Source organism: Amphibalanus amphitrite, unplaced genomic scaffold, assembly GCF_019059575.1.
Source record: "Amphibalanus amphitrite isolate SeventyFive unplaced genomic scaffold, NRLGWU_Aamphi_draft 000014F_arrow, whole genome shotgun sequence".
In the NCBI taxonomy this organism is placed as follows: domain Eukaryota; kingdom Metazoa; phylum Arthropoda; class Thecostraca; order Balanomorpha; family Balanidae; genus Amphibalanus; species Amphibalanus amphitrite.
This window is the reverse complement of record NW_024881510.1, coordinates 1,764,749-1,785,295: the sequence shown is the minus strand read 5'-3', so window position 1 is coordinate 1,785,295 and position 20,547 is coordinate 1,764,749. Positions and strand designations below refer to the sequence as shown.

The following is a 20,547-nucleotide window of genomic DNA, read 5'->3' as shown; positions in this document are numbered from 1 at the left end:
TGCAGCTAATTTATTATTTTTGTTTCTGTCGTCCATTATTCTCCCCCAACATCAACAAATCTCCTTCCTTGACATGCCTTTTCTCCACGTGTGGGACGTGAACGGCGGGCGGGTCGCCGCGGGAGCGAATACGGTATGTTAATTGATTTCTTAATTCATCGTTGGTTGGCTTACACTGCTCTTTAAGAATACCTTTCTTGCGGTGTTTTTATCCTGGTCCACTCTTGAGTTCACCTAAGACTTGCACGATTTAATTAAGCTCGTTCCTTGCTGTCTCAGTCTGGGCTCGCACCAATGCTTGTTTATGGAATATCTGTTAAAGTTGTCAATTTTTGCTCCATTCCATTATGTTCATTACCATGAGAGTTCAATTATCATTGGGATGACAATGAATCAGAATAAGCTTAGCATCATTGCAGGACAGTCTGCAAAGTATGGCAATTTCAACAAGATCTAGTTGGTGCGGTCTTGTTCGGCTGGTGCGGATTTTGGTGTGGTGCGTTGTGGTCTGTGGATTTAGTATAGTGCGGTGCAGAATTGGCTTTGCGATGACATCCCAGACCATACGAGATAGATGAAGAAAATTGAAGAATAAACATTGTTGGAGCTTTGACATGTAATTCAGTGTCCTCTCAAGTCTAATTGAGTGTGCGCTGGTCAGAACTCAGAACGGACAATGCCAGCACTGGTGGTCCCATAATCATGTGGGTCGCCCGCAAGTTCGCACTGTTACAACACGAAGCGCATCGCTCGGCTCTGGGAGGCATTGGCGGCCAGACTGCAAAACGTGGCAGGTTTCGACAAGATCTCGGGCGTGCACGGGGCCTCCACTAACCTCATTCCTCACTCAGGCATGCATTTCAAATCTCATGCGTGCATGGCCATATGGCCCAGGCGCACAGGCGTGCAATTACGAATCGGGGTATAAGCCTGGAGAGCTCTCATACGAAGCTTGCTAATGAATCAAACGCGAAATGCGCGGGCCGAGGACCGACATCTACCCAACTACCGTGCATTTGAGAGCGCTCAGCGCTGTTCATTGGGAATAAATGTGCGTGTGTGACAGATTATTTTGCTTTATCTCTGTTATTCATGTTCATTTTCCGATCGTTTTACTAGGTTGTCGATGCGCAATAAACACTCTGGAATGGAATGGAATCACTAGTGCGGTTATTGCCACAAATTTCAGCGTTTTCACTGCGGCTGGCATACACGGACGGTGGACCTCGGTTCGGTCAAACCCCTCCCAGCCGCTCGACCCTTGATCGAGATAGAGCCTTGTGGAAAAAAAAAGCGGGCGTATTGCCTGTAACAAGCGGAAGCAAATGCTTACCGATTTTTAGATTTTAGATCATTGGCTGACCTTCTGGGTCAGGTCAATAGCCTATCTGTCAGGAAAATCAGGACCTGTCAGATTTTCTTGAAGCGAAGCAGACGAGTCTTTTCCAGGGTATTTTGGGGTCCTGATTCCGATTTTCACACCAGTTTTGTTTGATAATGCATAATGCATCTAGAGTAGGTTGGGTGCAGGTCAGTTATGGCCAACCAGCATTTGTCTCACCACTTGTTCTTGGCCAGTATTTACCACCAATGATGCCTCCCTCTCATGTCATGTAGTCTGTAAAAGTAGGTAGGTAGTTTCCAAATCATCAAATGAATGCTAAATTCGTTATTGGCTCTGAAAACTACTCTATTAACTCGCGCCCGGCTGGGGGTCCTGGATTTCCACGCCCTGCTGGATTTCCAAATACCCTCCAAGGCGGTGTTTGAACACCCCCTTCTAACTCGGCTCCTGGCCCATGTAGCGATACGCGGAAGGCGGCGTTCGAAAGAGCGCCAAAAATAATTACGAAATCACTTCGGTCGCTTTTGGTCAGGTCAAAGGTCAGGTTACCAGAGGTCATTGAAGGCAAAATTTCGCCGATTTTCAGGTCGAATGTCGACAATTTCCAAGAAGCCAACGCATAACTCGGGAACCAATAGAGCTACAGCGCCGCGGAAAAGCGCATTCGATAGCCGTATTAACGCCCTTTCTGAGTAATTCTCTCAGATTTAACCTATCTTCAACGGTTTTGCCTGCAGGGAGCAAAAACTGCCAAAATAGCCGATTTTTTCGAAAACAGTTTTTCTGCGATAACATTTGACCCAAGCCTTGCACGAGCTTACTTTTACCGGCATCGTGTTCCTCTCGTCAAGACGCATCGAATGAACTGTAACTTGACCTTGAACAGTCAATTTAAAAATTTGACCTCAGGTCAAGGTCATGACCTGACCGGAAAGGGTCATGTTGCATATCAGTCGATCCGTATCGTTGAGCTGAACACATCCAAGACGTTTTCATCGCTCTAGCACGCCTTTATCAAAAGTTATTCGCGAAAAACTGTTAGATACCATCCGTGACCTGAGATGACCTCAGGGGTATAAACCGGGGTCACGGATACCATTTTCATGTTCAGTGTGTCTTAGTTACTTGTTATTCAGTGTTTGGGAGTGTTTATAATGGCTTTCGTTCAAAAAAGCGCCTTTCAATTTTCTCCCATTGACTTAACCCTCGCATGTGTGCGGCGTTTGCCAGCTTCTAATGTGTAGGGGGGGGGGGGTCGGTTGGACCCCCCCTTGCCGTTTCGCCCCTGATCGAGCTAGAGCTTCGCGGAAAAAACGAGCGTGTTGCCCGTGACGAGAGGAAGCCGATGATACCCAATTTTAAGGTCCTAGGTCATTGGTTGACCTTCCAGGTCAGGTCAATGACCCAAAGTCGGGAAAATCGGGACCTGTTAGAAAGTCGTAAAGTGTGGGTGCTAAGGGGTTTTTCGGGGTGCTGATCACGAATATCGTGTTAGTTTTGATCACAGATGATGTCTTGAAGCATTTAGACCAGGTCGGGTCAGGTCAGGTCAGGTCAACCAGTAGGCGTCGTGACGGGTATTCGTAGTACGTGTCAACCGCCTCTGACAGCTTCGTAACATGTTACGAAGTCACCAAAACTACTTCGTAAATGTTCAAATGGTTGCTAAATTCGAATTCAGCTCCAAAAACTAGCCTAGTAACATGTAAAACTCGAAAAAGTGACCCGAGGTCACCCGAGGTCACCAAAGGTCAATGACCTGACCTGACCCTCAGGTGACCTTGACACAGACGGGAGTAACATCAAATCACATGTTTGAACGTTTGAAACCACGAAAAGCTTGCAAACACGCGGCTAGTGCGAGCCGACATACGCGAAATCGCGATTCCGGCCAAACATGGTCTCGGAAAAGAGGTCACAGGTCAAAGGTCATTTGAGTCAGGGTCATGAAATTTTCAGGGTAGGTGTCAAATTGATCAATGCGAGGGTACTGAAAGTTTCGTCGCGATCGGCCGCTTTTTACGCGAGTTATTCGCGAAAAACCATGGGGGGGGGTCCATCCGACCCCCCCCCCCCCTACACATGCGAGGGTTAAAATGGGGAGGTCGCAAAATTGACCTGACCTTAGGTCATCGATATCAAAATTCTGAGATATACATTTATTTATTTATTTTATTTTATTTATTTATTCATATCGCCGACGGGAGGACCCATTAAAAGACGAAGTCTCACTTTTAAAACGAATAAGTTACATGCATAGGTACAAAGACGACACACTCGGGTAGGTATACATATAATAAAAGACCAATAAATATACGGCCGGTAAAAAAAAAAATAAAAAAAATAGATATAAAAGATAGAAGGTATAAATAAAAATAAGAATAAGAATACTCAATAGAGTGCGATAAGTGACAACAAGGATGACGACAAGATGCCAGTAAAATGCTAGTAAATGAAATGAATGAACCTGCCAGGCAGGCACATCGAATACAGCGAGGCATTTCCATTAGCGTCACATTTCCGCCACAAAATGTCTGACGCTGCTACGGAATGTGAAAATACCGTCGCAGAACACGTCCACCGCGGGAAGTCTCTCTACAAGCCGGTTGAGCTGCCTCGGCAGCCTTGTAAATAAGCCGTTTTTCATTGCGTTCACCCTTGCAAATGGCACATGCAGCAGCGCACTCGCCTGTTGCCTAGTTGCGCGGATAGGCACACTAAGCGAGAACGCCTGCAGCAAGAGTGCGGACTTAATTCTGCCTCTAAGCACGTTGCGAACAAACATGATATCGTGCTGCACCAGCCTGGCAGATACGGAAGTGAGGTTAAAATGTTTCAACAAATCGGCATATGAGATGGAAGTTGAGCGATGATGACAGTTGGCGTTCAGCCACATTAAAAACTTGTGTTCGATCCGGCCAATCCTGTCGAGATGCACTGCGGCGGCTCCACTCCAAATTACACTGCAGTATTCCATGTTGGAACGAACATAGGCGAAGTACATATGATACCATGACAGATGATACATTGAGATTGGGATGTCCTCCCGGGGTAGCCCTTTGATACGATCTGATTAGGACACCCAAAGCACGATTTGTTTTTGATACCATCTGATGAACGTGGGGTCCGAATGTAAGTTTTGTGTCCAAAATAACGCCCAAATCTCGAATTTCGTACACATGTTCCAAAACCGTGCCTCCGATTGAATATGCCGTGACCAGTGGTTTTGTTTTTAGAGTCATTCTGAACGTTTTGCATTTTGATGGGTTTAGCCTGAGATGCCAAGTTTTCGACCACTGGTGCAGACGTTCAAGATCTCCTTGTAAGCTTGTTGCATCTTTTGGACAGGCTATTTTGCGATAAATTTTGGCGTCGTCAGCAAAAAGAAGTACCCGGGAGGACATCCCAACAGACATAATTGTCATAAGGTTTCCCTTTTGTACATACTATTGCTCTTAGGAATCGCTGAAAGTTTCAAAGCGATCGGTCACTCGGTGTAGCTATGGCAGACATTGAAACTTTTTATGAGGTGGTGTCACTTTAAAGGGGCCCTCCCACCTTCAAAAAAGTTAATGAATTGGCACGAAAGTGATGTCGCTCGGTTCAGAAAGAGCGAAAACGAATATCTACCAAATTTCATCGAAAAATATTCACCGGTTTTCAAGATATTAGACTTTTACTTTTGTTTACTTTTTGGGATCTCCGCTGTTCCTAGCGACTTTATTTGAAAGTGCGGCATTTGTTGCGCGCAAAGCAGCATATACCACCGCGTGCTACCAAACGTTTTAGTAAAAGATTTAAAAATCGTTAGATCTCCGCTGACGTCACAAATTCTAAGGGGGCATACCAATGCACTAGCCCCTTAGAATCCGAAAACTGCAAGTTTGAAATTCCATATCTCCGAATTAAAGCATTTGTCGATGTTGTCAGTGCCCAAACCGGTATTTGCAGGCCATGGCCACCAATTTGGCTATCTCAACTCAAAACTAATGTTAAGGTGGGAGTGTCCCTTTAAATGACCTTGGTCTGAATTCTTTACAACATGTGTAGAATTGATGCATGATAAGGTGTGCCGAAAACCACAAGGGGGGGGGTGTTCAAACACCCCCCCCCCCTCCCCCCCCCCAGCAGGGCGCGGGTTAAGCATCCAAAACAAAAACTGAGGTCACCAGACACCAAGTACCTACCAACAGACTCTGCGTCAGCGCGTTGAAACCCCGATAATATGGACCCAACTGTGATGATGTGTTGAGTTACAGCACTGATGCTTGAGATTTTGATGTATTGGAAACTTAGTCTTGACCATCAGTGGGCAAATGGCCCCTTCACAACAATTTTGACTGCGTTTTATCGCCGAGTTTCGAACTTCATGTTGCAGCGCTTAGGCTTCTTTTGTGTGGGCTGATCTAAGGTTTCCCTTTATACATGTTTCCTTTTCATTATCAATTCACCAAACATTGATGGGATGGCCCAGGCCAATACCCTCCAAGGCTCTGGTAAGGTCCAGGTCATACATACATACATACATACATACATATGTACATACATACTATGTGATTCTCCTGACATGTCCATTTGTCTTTGCAGAAATGACGGTCGAAAATATGGAGACAGTCCTGAACCGGCTGCTGGTTGCTGACAATAATGTTATTCAGCAGGTGAGTCTGACATCATATTTTGACAATGCGCACATTGCTATGGTATAATTTCCATTTGAGGTCTAATTCAGGGATTCCCATTGTAACTTGCATGAGTCCAGAATCATTAGGAGGTAGGTAGGACCATAATGGCCCGCTCCCGAAAAGACACCAGTCCACGAGGAAATGAGCTTAAAAACTTACGGCGAGGGGTCATCTGGTGCATCCAAGAGTGATAAGGCAGCAGTCAGCGACTCATCAACAGCACATAACAGCAGTCTTCGACCTGGCCCTGACCTGAGGACAAGGCCCGTTGACGAGAAAAAAGACCCTTCATTCGACATTTCGACCCGGCTGTGCTGTGTTCATGACGAACGTGTTACGTGATGTTGCCAAAGCCCAAAAGCCTAGCCTGTTACCACTTAAAGTTATTGGACAAAAATCGGACTCAGCATTTAGGCCTCACTTTGATAAACGTGAATAGTTGAACTTTGAAGATTCTTCGCCATTATCAAAGTGATTACATTTGGCAAGCTTCGCTGTGCTCGGGCTACTCTACATCACGGCGGGCTTTTGATGGTGGTGCAGGACTGGTCAAAAGACGTATCGCCGTCCAAATCACCTTATTGCTCTTGTTATCACACTAACATAAAAATGGTGCGAGGGAACGTTACAAGGGAAGTTTACATTTATTTCCATAACATCGAACCATGCCTTAACCGTGGTAATCGCGTTTTCCGTTGATCAAAAGGCTATCCTCAGTGCGAGCGCCATTTAGATATAACCGATCAGTATCGCCTCAGTCCTCGCAACTGCCGCAGCTCACCTATGAAATCGAAGATCCAGCCGGACTGTCCAGGGAGCGACGGATCAAGGCGGTAGTGTCCTGGGTCCACGGCCCTCGACGGACCCTGCCGACCACGCCATCGTCGCGTCTCAGAGCACGTCACTAGATTTCCATGTTGTGTCCGGAGGTCGGTCTCTGTGATTTAACGATGTCGTTTGTACGCGTCTCGCCAGGCCACCGAGGAGCTGAAGACGCTGCTGCAGCAGCCGGGCGCTGTGGAACAGCTGTGCGCCGTGCTGGGCACATCCTCCAGTCCGCAGGTTCGCCAGTATGCCGCCGTCATCCTCCGCAAGCGGCTCGCCAAGGCGCGCATGTGGGCCAAGCTGGGCGACCAGTTTCAGAACAGGTAGGTCGACGGAGGGACTAAATTCGGTAGATGTGTCTTGTATCTGGAGTAATGGGAAGAAACTATTTACGATAGGAAGTGTGATTTATAGTATTTCGGAAGGATTCTGGCGAGTTCCTTTGTAGTTCTCGGAAGTGTGTGCTTAATTATGGACAGTGGAGCTTGCACACAGCAATTGCCGCTATGCCTATTTATAACGCTTTCAATGGTGCGTAACGCATACTTCGTGCATTCCTATGCGCCTGTATTCGATTGTCATTTTCTCTAAGCTCGCTCTGCTTCCGCGGCTGGTGTCACTGACTCCCTTCTGACTCTTTTCTGACTCTTCTACGACTCCTATCGACAGGCTGAAGGAGGAGATCCTGCGCGTGCTGGCCGCCGAGCCGGAGCGCTTCATCAAGAGCTCGATCGCCCAGGTGGTGGGAACCATAGCCAAGCACGAGCTGCCGGAACATCGGTGGCCGGCACTGCTCGACTTCCTCTCGCAGACCATGACATCGGAGAGCCTGCAGGATAAGGAGGTGGGTGGAATTTTAATTATCCGTCGTATCGACTCTTGCTGAGTATAGCAGTTTGGCTGCAAAGTACCGACCCCGTGTCTGGGTGATCGTGCTCTAACGGAACCATTCATTTATGTTTTTTTCACGAAAGACTTTTTTCGCGCTTGATTTACATTTAGCCAACTACTCATTACTCCCAGTTTTGATGTTCGACGTGTGTTTTTTTTTTTTCGTTGTACTGCAGCTGGGAATCTACACGCTGAGTATCATCAGTCAGAGCTGCGCCGAGCAGCTGTGTCCGCACGTCGCCACGCTGCTGAACCTGTTCGGTCTGCTGCTGGCCACGCCCAGCCCGGCCGTCCACTACCACGTCATCCTGGCCATGACCAACCTGACGCCCGTCATGAGCAGCGACCAGCTGGTGAGGGGTTGGATGATTGGTTTAACGGTAGGCCGGATGGTGAAACTGCATTTGTTCTTTATTTATTTCGGATGGGTAAGCAAAATATGACGGTCTTATAGTCCCCAGCCGTCCATTGAGCGTCAACCATGTTTGTAAACACCAAACGTCGATCCCGGATTTGATTTTTTACATTGGACGTTTGTCTCCCTAGAAGTGCCAGCAGTCCGTTTATCCATCAGTTGCACTCCCTCTCCACTCTGCCCCGCACGGCTGTAACCTCCGCCCCCCGGCCGGTGTACGCAGACCGGCTTCCAGGCGCTGCTGCCGCCCGTGCTGCGCTCCATCAGCGGCCTGGCCGGGCACGACGAGGACCAGGCGATGGAGGCGCTGGACCTGGTGGACGCCCTGGTGGAGCAGGAGGTGGCCATCCTGGTACCCCACGTGCCGGCCGTGGTCGAGCTGTGCCTCCGACTGGCGGCCGACGCCAATCTGGGCGAGCCGCTGCGCTGCAAGGCGCTCCACTGCATCGACTGGATGACGAGGCTCAAAAAGAAGGTACGGGTGGAAGTGTTAACGGCGGTGCCTAGCTCCTGTGCCATGTTCAGTTCAGTGTATTGAGCCACACAATATGACTGGTTGGCTAGCTCGCATATGGCTAGCTCATGTCATATAATGTGGCTAGGTCGGATGTTGGCTGTTCCGACCTCGCTGCCCGCCATGCTGATCGGTCTCTCCTGTCGTCTGCGGCATCCTTCGCTCAGCGCCCCGCTCACCATGCCCCTCTGCCCCCGTTAGGTGATCACCAAGCACAAGCTGGTGGAGCCGATTCTGTCGGTGGTGATGCCGCTGCTGTGCACCAAGTCTGACGACGATGAGGACGACTCTGAGGTCACGGAGGAGAGTAACACCCTGGTGACGGCCTCCACCCGGCTCATCGACTCGCTGGCCATCAACCTGCCGCCCGAGAAACTGCTGGCGCCGCTGGTGAGCCGACGCGGGTCCTGTGAGCAGGCCACTGCCGCAGCATGATAAGGCGGCCTCCACTCCTCTCACTGCGGACGTTTAATAGTTCGGCACTGCTTGACCAAACGGGAAGGTGGAGAAGGGGCTCTTTCGCAGCTATCAATGAAGTTTTGTATTTACATGTTAAATGATGGTCCGGTGTCATGACAAAAACTGCACAGTTATATTACAGATGTAGCGTGACGATATATGTAATGAAGAGGAAGGACTAGGGAGGTCATTAAGTCTGTCAGGATCTAGTCGATTTTCGGGCCGAGACAATTGTTTGACTCTTCGCTGCTTGTCCAGCGTGTCAAAATGCGTTTTTGCTGAATACCGTTTCGCGTGTTCAGTTGCAGCACGTGCAGCTGCTGCTGGAGAGTAACGACGAGTACCAGCGCAAGGCGGCCTTCCTGGCGCTGGCCATGACCGCCGAGGGGTGCTCGGAGCGCGTGCGCACCAAGTACCTGGCCGGCTGGCTGCAGCACGTCTGCGCCGGCATCCAGCACCCGAGTACAGTGGTGCGCAACGCGGCGCTGTTCGCGCTCGGACAGTTCGCCGAGCATCTGCAGGTGAGTTGACTCCGGGTGATTATCTCCGCCCCGATTATCCATCGCCGATTATCTGATCGTCGCTGTTAGAATGCCGTGCGCTATTTATGTCTCATTGTTCAGTTTGAACCAACGGGTACAATGACTTGGGGCTAATTTCGGGCTGCCTGAGTTGCGTCTGGTACAGGATTGAACTGTGCGATGTCTCGTGTTTCGTACGAAGGAATGCCACGTTCTCTTTTCAAACACCGGTTTCGTGACTCGTTTTCTGTATTTCCTATTTTCTACAGCCGGACATTGCCAAGTACTCGACGGAGCTGATGCCGGTGCTCTTCACCTACCTTGCCTCCATCACCAGCACTCTGCAGTCGGGCGGGAAGGATCCACCAGGTAAGCAGAAGCGCTGCGGGACATGATAACGAGGGGAGCTAAGTCACCGAGTCACCGGCTCGGCCAGTACAGCTGGATTGAATCGGCCGCGTATCCGACCGATCCGGCTAGTCTGCTGGACTGAACGCTCGTTATTTATGTATGTTGTCTCCATGATAGCCTAGTGCGTCGCCCAACAGATGATATTGTATTAATACACCGCCGTTTGAGTATGACTAGCATTCAGTCGCGTACTACCGGCTAGCGGCCAGCTCTGTCGAGTATGCTCGGCCTATCTTCAGAAACTTCATGTGTGGGTTTGTCACTAATCCTCGGTAGAGGCCTGTTAGAATATTCTGCAATCTGCTGCCGGGTCTTATCATTGTCACGTTGTAACTAATCTAACAAGCTTCGGTCCGCGTCGCTTGCCGCCGCTCGGTTCTACCCGCTGTGGCGTGATATGCGCCTTCCAATGCTCAATCTGACCGGCCTCCCTGCCTGTCTCCACAGGCTGCGACCGCATGTTCTACGCGCTGGAGACGTTCTGCGAGACGCTGGGCGAGGACGTGATGCAGTACCTGCCGCCGCTGATGCAGAACCTGCTGCAGCTGCTGCAGCTGCCCGGCGACGGCCACCAGCACGTCCGGGAGCTGGCCATCAGCGCGGTGGGCGCGCTGGGAAACGCCGCCAGGGAGGGCCTGGTGCCCTACTTTGAACCGGTGATGATGGCGCTGCGCCAGTACCTGCTGGCTGAGAGGAGCGGCGAGAACGGAGAGTTGCAGGTGCAGGCGCTCGGTGAGTGACCCGAGCGGGCCCGGCCCGACCCGACCCGACCGGACCCGACCCGACCCGACCCGACCGGACCCGGCCCGACCCGACCCGACCCGACCGGCCCTGGCCCGACCCGGCCCGGCCCGACCCGACCCGACCCGACCCGACCGGACCCGGCCCGACCCGGCCCGACCGGACCCGACCCGACCCGACCCGACCTGACCGGCCCTGGCCCCGTACCCGTCCGACCCTTCCCACGTCCTAGCACTAAGCTTGCATTGTCTGTGAATGAAGTAGGTAGATCCCCAGAGTATCGCAGCGCTTTTGAGTGTTGTGCTAAGCCATGCACTAATCAATGGGCTTAAAATGAAGTGGCGTTCGATATGTCTATCACGCCATGATTTAGTTACGGATTATCTGACTCACGCGGTGTCTTCACTCTTCACCTTTGTACTTATGACTGTTCTATGACACATACCTCATCTGGTATTACTTATCACTGAGTCATGTCCATAAGCCGCACTAGTCCTGTATTTTAGTCTGCAGTGTCCAACCTGTCCGTCTCCACTCACTCCCCGTCCCCTTGCCCCCCCCCCCCCCCCGCGGATACCCTGCCGGTGCTATTCTCCGCCCGATCGGTGCTCACTCCCCCCCCCCCCCCCACAGACACCCTCGGCGTGCTGGCCAAGACGATCGGGCCGGCCACGTTCGGGCCGCTCTGCGGCGAGTCGATGACGCTGGGCATCTCGCTGGTGGAGAAACACGACGATCCAGACATGCGGCGCGCCGCGTACGGCCTGTTCGCCTCCGTCAGCACGGTGATGAAGGAACAGATGCAGAGCTACCTGCCCAAAATCACCGAGTGGATGTGCGAGACGCTGGCCAGCATCGAGGGCGTCACGGTCAGTCGACGACTTTATAGGGATAAACAGGGATTGATTGTGTGATTATATGTTTGGTTGTGTATCGTCTATTCACTGTGGCTCAGGGAATTTGTCGTTTCAAAGTGTTGCGGCTTTCACTGCCAGGAGAGCAACTGACTTTACAGAGGGGATTGTCAGCTGCTCACCCTTCTGCTTCTCATGCATAACACATAATCATTGACACTCTGGCCTTCTACTGAAGTGCCCGGGAGCGGGACCGGTAACACGTGTGAGACCAACGGTGACCTATGTGTGACCTACAGTGCCCCGTGTGTCAATATGTGTTGTCCTCGACAGTTACCCCGTATGTGACCTCCAGTGACCCCGTGTCTCTGTAACCCGTCCACAGCTGCAGTACCGAGACGAGGAGGGCACCGCGCCGGCCGTCCTCGAACTGTTTGAGGACGTCTCGGCCGGCGATGAGGACCTCGAGGACACGGCCGATGAGGACGATGACGATGAGGACGTCACAGGGTGAGCATCGGTTCTATACGGTGTTTTCTCCCCTCCCCCCCCCCCCCTAGCAAATACGCCATCTTACATGGAATATGAGCCCGTCGGGTGTTGTGGACCTTTGGTATTGGTTTTCAGTGTAGTTTTCCACTCAAGCCACCGATTCATGTAATGTTATGAAATTTGCTAATGGTTGACTGTAACGCTTAATTGAATTTCGACAGCAGCTGTGACCTCTCGGCTTGAAATGATTGTTTATTGTTCACTGAAGGATTGAATACCCTTTCCCCACTGCCCTCAAACGGACGAACTGGTAGCCATTTGGGCTGCCATTTAGTAGGCTGTGGGACTTTCTGACCATTCCTCTAACTCCACCTGTAATCCGATCTGCTGCTCTCAGGTACAACGTGGAGAACAGCTACCTGGACGAGAAGGAGGACGCCCTCAACTCCCTGCGCATCCTGGCGGAGGAGTGCGGCCCCGTCTTCCTGCCACACCTGGAGAAGTGTTTCGACGAGACGTACAAGCTGCTCATCCACCCGCAGGACGACATCCGGAAGGCGGCCGTGGACGCGCTGGCTCAGTTCTGCGTGTCGCTGTCGCGCTCAGACGCCGTGGAAGGTGAGGAGGGCCGTCGGGGGTGTGGTGCGCCACTGAGGGATCTCCTATGAGCTCTATGGTTATATGGGAGTCGGGGTATCGGTGAAGGGGCCTTTTGGGGCAGGACGGTGTGCAATGAAATAGTGGTTTATCTGGTGTCCGTGCGCCCCGTTGTTGGCACTGTTCGGTGCTGATTCTCCGACTGTTGGCCAGTTGCCATGACACTTTGTCTAGTCCAGAGACCTCTTTGAATGCTGATGTGAATGGTGTTTTGACCCGATTCGACTAAAAGACCGACTGTTGTGTGTCTTCAGATCCTATTCAATCCGACTGACAGCTGTGTGCCGCCGCAGGTCTGCAGCAGGCGCTCTCCGTGTTCGTGCCCAAGATGCACGAGCTGGTGAAGACAGACGACGAGGCCATCGTGGTGATGTCGGCACTCGATGGGTACGCCGAGGTGCTCAAGGCCGTCGGGCCGCCCGTGCTGAAGGGAGAGGGACACCTCGACGCCATCCTCAACTCGGTTCGCGACGTCATGGCTTACAAGGTGTGCACGCAGTCAGGACCCTGTGCTCTTTGGAGAGCGGCAGGGAAATCGGTGCAGCGCACTGTCGTATGCATCGTGTATAGGTACACGCCTCTGTACGTCTCTGATGTCCTTTGTACGCCTCTGGATGTCTGTCTGGAATCTGGATGATGACGACTTGTCAGGAACAGCGGGAGTCCTCAGTACTCCTTTCTACGTCCTATGTACCCCTCTAATACTCCCTTTTTGCCGCGCCTCCAGACGGCCTGTCAGGACCAGCGGGAGTCGGACGAGGACGACTCCGAGTACGACGAGATGCTGATCGAGTACGCCGGGGACGTGGTGCCCAGCCTGGGTCGCGCCCTGCCCACCCAGCAGTTCATCCAGGTCTTCATGGACCTCTACCCGCAGCTCCTCAACAAAACGGTCAGTGAGGTGACGAGACAGGATCGTTCGGGCCGTGGTAACCCAGACCGGGCCGGGGCATGCGTATTTTGTCATGTAGGTTCTAGTCACGATTTGTGACGCAACAGTTTGCAGTAACATAACCTTTTTGTGGAAGACTGAAGTGACGCAGCAGAACTAGATGTCATTAGACTTTGTGATCCGTATGCTTGTATCCTGATGGACTTGTTTGCGGCAAAGTTGAGGTTCAGTGTTCACCTCTTGTAAGATTTGTTTCCGAACTATGTAACGGAGTTTCTATCTCTCTATCCCTCCCCGCCATCACCTCACTACCCTCACGTTCCGTTCCCGGTTCCCAGAAGCGGACGCGTTCGGACACGGAGCGCTCGTTCGCCGTCGGCTGTCTGGCCGAGTGTCTCGAGTTTCTCGGCGAGGAGGCCGTGCGGCAGCTGTTCGCCCAGCTGCTGGCCATCTTCCTGGCGGCTGCTGGAGATGCCGACTCGGATGACGTTCAGAGTAACGCCGTGTTCGGCCTGGGCGAGCTGGCGGTGAGTAGCTCAGAGGCGCTGTCGTGGTGCGCGGCCCGGCTCTGATCCGACTGACAGGTTCACAGTAGATATGTGTGCTAAAACCACTGCTGGTTCAGTGTGCCTCGAGTTTAACACTCACTTGCTATCGGCAGGCCTGTATACTGCGAACTCCGGCGTTTGACGATACACGATTGGACAGATCAGACTGGTACTGTTTTTGTGATGTTTCGATGACTGCTGTTCCTCTGTGCCCAACTGCCGTCGGTGGCTGGCAGTGGCCCTGACCTGTCTGTCTGTGTGTGTCTGTCAGCGTCGCGCCGGCGGTGAGACGTCCCGCTCCGAGTTCCCGGCCATGCTGTCCGCGCTGTCGGGAGCGCTCGGCTCCACCAAGAAGCACCGGACGCGCGACAACATCTGCGGGGCCGTGGCCCGGCTGATCCTGGTCGACACGGACGCTGTGCCCATGGATCAGGTGTTCCCCGTATTCGTGTCCTGTCTGCCGCTGCGCGAGGATTTCACGGAGAACGAGACGGTGTTCCGGTGTCTGGCGCACCTGTACGGTCGGCGCCACCCGTGTCTGGGCGGCCACATGGCAGAGCTGCTGAGCTGCGCGGCCACCATCCACGCCACGCGGCAGGAGAAGGAGGGAGGTACGTCACACGGGTCATGACACTCGTACTGCGCTTGTACCACACTCGTACAATCCACGCCACGTGCAAGAAGGACGGAGGTTGTCTTTCAGATCATTGCACTGACGCTACAATCGTACTGCACTCCTATGGCCCTCGAAATTAGTATCTTTTATGTAGTCTGAGCTAAATGGGCATATGTGATGATTGATGTCTTTAGTTTAGGCATGGTCCTTGGGGAGAGTTGATAACTTATTTTCCCTCTAAAGGCTGAAACAGACTCTTTCCGCGTTCAGGAAATCGCATGCGAGAGCCTATTCAAATACATTAGTTTCCTCTCGCATCGATCGCACGCATCTCTCGCACTACCCGCATCAGGAAATCGTATCCCCCTGACAGTCTTCCCGCGTCGTCCTGACGCCTCGCTCGCATCGCCCGCATCACCCGCAAGCATCGCCCGCACCTCTCGCTCGCATCGCCCGCAGCGACATCTTTTCGGGATGCGAGAGAGTTGAAGTTCAGTCAACTTTTCCGTGCGGGCGATGCGATTTTGCAGAGGGCAGCACGTCCGCCATCTTGGAATGTAAACAAACTTGACCTTGGCAATTTATATTGGTGGATGCGATTGATGCTAGTGCGTATTTTCCATGTCTTAGGGTCTAATTAGCACTTAATTGGGCATAGGTTAATGCTATTTTCTAAAGACATTCGTAATTCTATAAATTTAGCCGTTATTCGTGCGTCAACATCTGCAAAATGATTGAAAGATCTGCCTGACGGAATCAAGTAGGTACCAGCTACCTACCTCCTCAAAGGCTCAACCCAACCTAGCCAAAAGTAGGTAAGTACCAAAGTAACCCTAGCTATAGATTACCTTCGTGATTAATAAAGATAATAATTACTTGATCTTTTTGATTGCAGGATGAAGTTTCCGTTGTTTTTAGCTACACTAAACTTCAGGAAAATCGCTAGTGCTAACCGTTGCTGGCCTACTTGAAATAGATAAAAAACACCTTCTAGAAAGGGTTTTGCATAGCCTTTGCCGCCTTTTCCGATAAATTCCGCCAAAATGATAATAGAATTGGCCTCAAATTAAGCCATGATTGCACATTAAAGAGCTCTCTTAGTCTCTTGAATCAAAGGCAGGAAACTCATTTCATGTAGGAAGATACGGAGACAATTGACATGAAAACTGGGCTTCTGTCAAAAGAATGGGACGGGTGCTGAGTCTATATTCTATGTCCATCTTCCACCTGCTCCTTCTGGCTTCTTCCCATCCCCTTCTCCGCAAGGTCAGCACCATTTCTTTGTTTTTCTGTCCCCTCTTTCCTCTTTTTGTTTTTTTTTCTCTGATAGCCTTAACAGCATTTTCTTTTTCAATCTCATAAGTTTATGAGTTATTAATACGATTTTTCAGAACGAACATTGTTTCTATTACCGACAAACCTTTCAGATCATGCTGATTGCTGCCTATACTCAAACGCACTTTACCGTGAATGCCATTTCATTGGCGAGTGACCAAACTTTGCTTGATTGGGCAATCGTCTATACTGTCTAACTTGGTACTTATTCGTGATCTTATCAACCTGTGGGTTTCCATTGTTCCAGCACGTTCCAGCACTCGGATAAGCCCACAACCGCTGTCCACAACAGTCCGACTGTCACCACACCGCCAGTTCCGGACGAGTCGGTGCACGGTGGTGACTGCCCAGTGCCCACGACCCCCACGACCCACGTTACTCAGGGACTAACGAGTAGGGAAGCATCCTGGAATCGGAGGGAGGGGCAGTATTCCGCTGGCGATGCTTCTGCGACTGACCCCACGGGGAACGACCAGACTACCATGACAACCGTCAACGCAGACAACGCGAACATCACTACTAGACGCACCTCCTTCATCCAAGCAAACATCACCAGCCTAGCAGCAGCCGTTAAAGGGACCCTCCCACCTTCAAAAAAGTTAATGAATTGGCACGAAAGTGATGTCGCTCGGTTCAGAAAGAGCGAAAACGAATATCTACCAAATTTCATCGAAAAATATTCACCGGTTTTCAAGATATTAGACTTTTACTTTTGTTTACTTTTTGGGATATCCGCTGTTCCTAGCGACTTTATTTGAAAGTGCGGCATTTGTTGCGCGCAAAGCAGCATATACCACCGCGTGCTACCAAACGTTTTAGTAAAAGATTTAAAAATCGTTAGATCTCCGCTGACGTCACAAATTCTAAGGGGGCATACCAATGCACTAGCCCCTTAGAATCCGAAAACTGCAAGTTTGAAATTCCATATCTCCGATTTAAAGCATTTGTCGATGTTGTGAGTGCCCAAACCGGTATTTGCAGGCCATGGCCACCAATTTGGCTATCTCAACTCAAAACTAATGTTAAGGTGGGAGTGTCCCTTTAACCCGCGCCGAGCCGGTGCTCGGCGCCAACCGCGCCGTGCCCGGGGATCTGTGGACACCCACCCCTTCTAGCTCGGCTCTTGGGTAGCATAGGGATATGTGGTTAGTGGCTTTCAAAGGAGCGTCCAAAACCAAGACGATAATATATCGGTCATTTTTTAAAGTCAAGTCGAAGTTCAGGTCCATGATTTTTGACGTTATTTGGAATGCCACTTACCGCTTCGTGGGCCAGGAATCAAGTAAGACGGGTCATGTTCGGTCCCCCAGGGCCCGGCGCTATTGGTGCCGAGCAACGGCCCGGCGCAAGATGTCAGATCTTGTTAGAACAATGCGGTTGAATTTGGACTACAATAAACCGACACATAGTACGATATACGTTTGTAGTTTGCCGTCAAAAGGTGAGGCATTGCATGAAAACAAATTTTCACACAAATTTAGATACCTACTTGTACTTCTTCTACATCGATACCTTGAGTTCCCTCTCGCACGGACAGTGCGATCGATGCGAGAAGTCGATGCGAGAACTGCGGGTGATGCGGACGAGCGAGTCGTGCGAGAAGTGCTTGCGAGACATACGATTTTCAGATCCGAGTCGTGCGAGCGATGCGAGCGAGCGATTGATGCGGAAAGAGTCTGTTTCAGCCTTAACCCTATTCCTGGCGGGCTCCGCCGGGACAAGAAACTGGCGGGGGGGGGGCCGATTCGGCCCCCCCCCCCTGAGATCTCGAGAACGAAGCAAGATAGCGACAAGCGGTAAACGGCATCGGATACGCACGGCCAAGATCTACAATTTTTACTAAGGTCATTTTCAGGTCAGGTCAAAGATGACGTCACAGGGGTCGAAAAAGTCAAAATGGCGGCACTAGATATGGAGAGTTTTTCTCGAATAACTTTCGAATTAGTCAAGATAGGAACAAACTAAGGGCATCATCGTGATCCTCTCGTCAATCCGCATCGAATGATATATATGTTGACCTCGAAAGGTCAAGGTCAAAGGTTGACCTCAGGTCACGTGACCTCGAGGTCATCATGTATATCATTCGATGCGTCTTGACGAGCTGAACACAATGAGACCATCCACGCGTCTGTATCTTGTTCCTGTACGGAGTTATTGGCCAAAAACCTTTGGTGACCTTTGGTGACGTCACATGACCTCACAGCTGCCCAACAGCAAAACAGACCTCAAGGTAGTGAAGGTTGATCGTATATGAAGTCATGTATGGTATATGGGACCATTCCGACCCGTTTTAGTGGTAAAAACAGGGAGTTGATTTTTCCCCCATTGACTTATAATGGGGAGGTCGCGAAATTGACCTGACCTTAGGTCACCGATATCAAAATTCCGAGATAAACAAATTGCACATACTGGTACCCTAACTAAACCCTGAAGAGAAGAAATTGATCGGTCAAAAACTCTAGCTCTGGCGTGATTGCAAACTTTTCTGAGGTAGCGTCACCAAACCACCTCTGGTGACCTGACCTGAGGTCAGATCAACTCAAAATTTTCAGACATGTTGCGTAGAAGCCTTTTAGTAAAAGTCAGAAAATTTGAGCTTCCTAGCTCAACGCGTTTGGGAGATATAACCAAAAAACCTCAGGGGGGGGGCTCCTGAGGCCCCCCCCCCCCCCCCCCCCCGCCAGGAATAGGGTTAAAGGGCAGATGTCGTGCTCTCTCAGCACATCATTAGAAGAAGAAATGTTTACATTTGAGAATTTGCATGTTTCAGTGAAAGCTGCGATAGTACAAAGAAAGCAAAATGCCTGCAACGGGAACCCAGAACGCTTATGGAGTGGTGGGCTACTTTCGTGACCATAAATTAATGGCTCGACGCACGCCAGCCGTGTTGAAACGTTACATAACCGACCACCGACAACCTGCTGTGCTCATTGACCGCGTGTTGTGATCGCCGCTGAGACTGGAGAGGAGACGTAATATGACCGCCGTCCGTCCCCGCCCGCAGAGACGGCCACTCTGGTGCGCGAGTTCGTGCTGAGTGTTCGCCGCGACTTCCCCGACCAGTACTCGGGCCTGGTGCCCACGCTGCCGGCCGAGTTGCAGAACAAGCTGGCCGCCATCAGCTGATGGCCGCGGCCGACTGGTCACCGACAGTGCCCCCACCAGACCGCCGCTAACACCGCCGCGCCAGCGGTAACCGAATCAACTGAAACGGAGCCACGACGAGCCGCGCCCGGACAGAGTTTGTGAGTGCTGCCGCCGTGTCTCCGTACTCTATGAATGGGTACACGGGCGCGACGGTGTCTGTGATCCTGATCTGATCAGTTTCCTACGCAGATGAGTTCACATCGGATAAAAGGGTAGGTATACATAACGTATAGTATTCACACGCCCGCTAAACAGTGACCACATCTGCTCGGATCCGTGTCCGGTCGTGTAACATGCCTACTAAGCAAGAAAAAGTTATGTTTCACTTTTCTGGGGACTAGTCTAACGGGCTGCAGCCTATGCGTCACACTTGTTTTCGTGTGACTGTTGTCTGGTGCGTGTTTGTTTTGGGGAGGAGGGGGCAGAAGTGTTACCAAGCGGAATAGTCACGGGCCCAGGCCAGCGGCGGAGGCCCGGTCACTGCCGGAGTCCCCGATACGGGCCGTGGGAGCCGCGTCCTCGGATATACGGGCGTTGCTGAGCGTTTTGATGGCGCATTTGATAGTTTTACATTTTATGGCGGTGCGAAATGCGCGCCGCTGATTTGTCAATAAACGACAGTGTTGCTATCGGCTGCTCTGGTGATGGGATTGATAGGGTGGCAATATGGGTGCAGTCCCTCGGGCGTTCAGGCTTAACTCTGGCCCGTATTGGCGCTTTCACAGCCTCTAACGTGTAGGGGAGGGGAGTCGATAGGGCTAAAACTTCGCGGAAAAACGAGCGTATTGCTCGTGAAGAGAGAAAGTCGATTCTACCCAGTTGAAAGGTGGAACTGTTGAACCCGGGTCAGGAGCAGATTGATGTCTAAGATGTCCGGAAATGATGAGGATCTGATGGATTTGTTTCTTCCTGTGTCCCCAACAGTATTATTGCCAAATTCCCTGCTAACAATGCTCCTCTCCCCCCCCCCCCCGCTGTAAGCTACGTTTGCGAGAGCATACCCCGCTCCAGGTAGCTCAGGTGGGGACGTGTCCAGGGACCGGGCGGCGCATGTCCGTCAAGGCTGCCCATATTCGTCCCAGATTCAGCCCAGGTTCGGTACGTCTCAGATCCATTTGAGACTTGCTTTACATAGACCTTCAGTTGTGGAATACGTGCCCCAAATCATTCGGTATCACTCCTAGCCGTTTGCCTTACAGGGG

At 51.2% G+C, this 20,547-nt stretch overlaps 1 protein-coding gene across 1 annotated transcript; it reads left to right on the top strand.

Annotated features, from left to right (window-relative positions):
- The first annotated feature begins 42 nt into the window (after window positions 1–42).
- On the top strand, window positions 43–19,974 carry LOC122384896 (importin-4-like). The gene is made up of 18 exons (XM_043372709.1): window positions 43–133; window positions 5,933–6,003; window positions 7,003–7,175; window positions 7,522–7,696; window positions 7,920–8,096; window positions 8,382–8,633; window positions 8,874–9,062; window positions 9,434–9,652; window positions 9,922–10,021; window positions 10,511–10,795; window positions 11,438–11,673; window positions 12,044–12,168; window positions 12,548–12,768; window positions 13,101–13,294; window positions 13,535–13,699; window positions 14,038–14,226; window positions 14,519–14,858; window positions 19,203–19,974. Exons 2-18 carry the CDS (start codon window positions 5,935–5,937, stop codon window positions 19,322–19,324), a joined length of 3,231 nt encoding a protein of 1,076 aa, XP_043228644.1. The 5' UTR covers window positions 43–133; window positions 5,933–5,934; the 3' UTR covers window positions 19,325–19,974.
- The last annotated feature ends 573 nt before the right edge of the window (window positions 19,975–20,547 follow it).

Bases quoted from the DNA above. Each gene is read 5' to 3' on its own strand.
- LOC122384896 (XM_043372709.1), top strand. From the start codon at position 5,935: ATGACGGTCGAAAATATGGAGACAGTCCTGAACCGGCTGCTGGTTGCT. The intron at 8,634-8,873 runs GTACGGGTGGAA...TGCCCCCGTTAG, and splicing joins TGACGAGGCTCAAAAAGAAG to GTGATCACCAAGCACAAGCT. The intron at 10,022-10,510 runs GTAAGCAGAAGC...CTGTCTCCACAG, and splicing joins GGGCGGGAAGGATCCACCAG to GCTGCGACCGCATGTTCTAC.